Source organism: Papaver somniferum, chromosome 5 (assembly GCF_003573695.1).
Source record: "Papaver somniferum cultivar HN1 chromosome 5, ASM357369v1, whole genome shotgun sequence".
Classification (NCBI taxonomy): domain Eukaryota; kingdom Viridiplantae; phylum Streptophyta; class Magnoliopsida; order Ranunculales; family Papaveraceae; genus Papaver; species Papaver somniferum.
The window spans coordinates 45,634,626-45,635,879 of NC_039362.1; the positions used below are offsets into that span (position 1 = coordinate 45,634,626).

Here is a 1,254-nt window from a genome sequence, read left to right on the forward strand (position 1 = left end):
CCTTTCCAAAGAACTCTTTCTTCCAAACTTTAAGGTATTTCTTGATTGCCATCAGTTTCTTACAGAACGCATATCCAGGGTTCCCATTAAAAGTGAGGTTACTCCACCATACTTGCATCTTATCTTTCAATTCAGCACTTTCCAACCATATAATTTCAAATTTGAACGGTCTTGCACCTGTATTCATCATAGTTGTCGATAACAATAATGGAGTATGATCTGACACAGGCCTTGGATTTGCACTCTGAATAGTATCCGGGAACATGGCTTCCCACAATGAATTTAGAAGAAATCTATCAATTCTACTTCAATATGGGTTTTCTCGAAAGTTAGACCAAGTGTACTTAGCACCACTAAGGGGTAAGTCCACCAGATCATGTTTGGTGATGAAACTTATGAAATCTCGCATAGCCCGACTAACTCCTCGATCTCTATTTCTATCTGCAATTGATTTTGTAACATTCCAATCCCCTCCTAAGAATCCAGGAATACTCCATATCCCCATGACCTCTCCTAGTTCCCTCCATAATGTTCTCCTGTCTTTCCTGTCAATTGGGGCATATATATTTGATATGTAGAACTCCAAATGTGACGTCTTCGACCTGAATATACAAGATAAAGAATGAATTCCTTCTATTTTTTCGATGAGATCTATTTTATCCTTCCTCCATAATATACTAATCCCACCCTTAGTTCCCCTAGAAGGTATGTAACAATAATCTACATTAGGGTGGCACCAAACCTCTCTTCTGAGCTGAACAGAAAAATCTTGGAGTTTTGTTTCTTGAAGTAATACCACATCAAGATTCCATTTCAAAAGTACTGAGTTGATGACTATTCTTTTATCTTTGTCCCCTAGACCCTGTACATTCCACGAAATTGTTTTCTTTATCATTGGAACCAATTAGCCTTTGCCCTTCTTCTCATATCCTCCTTCGAACCTTCAGGAATTGTGCCCCGTAGAAAGCTTTGAATTCTACATTTTTCTCGGTTGAGACGACTCAGTACTTCTCTAATTATGCTCGGGCTCTCGACTTCAAACTCCATGTCCTCACTCTCCTCTTCACTCACTTCAGTCTTCTCCCCTTCACTAATATCTTCTACCACATGTGTCTCTACATTAGGTTCTTCCAACATATGTTGAACTCCAATAAGAGAGTCATTTGTTATTCCACATTGAGCAACCTTTTTAGATTTCAAAATTCTAGCTTTCCCCCTCTCCATAGACACTACTAACGAGCCCATGATACTCTC

At 39.0% G+C, this 1,254-nt stretch overlaps 1 protein-coding gene across 1 annotated transcript; it reads right to left on the minus strand.

Moving 5' to 3' along the window:
- Positions 1 to 307: 307 nt before the first annotated feature.
- LOC113278997 (exodeoxyribonuclease-like) lies at positions 308 to 895 on the minus strand. The gene has a single exon (XM_026527712.1). It carries the CDS (start codon positions 893 to 895, stop codon positions 308 to 310), a length of 588 nt encoding a protein of 195 aa, XP_026383497.1.
- Positions 896 to 1,254: the final 359 nt, after the last annotated feature.

Excerpts from the sequence above, each read along its gene's own strand:
- LOC113278997 (XM_026527712.1), bottom strand. The coding sequence starts at position 895 with ATGATAAAGAAAACAATTTCGTGGAATGTACAGGGTCTAGGGGACAAA.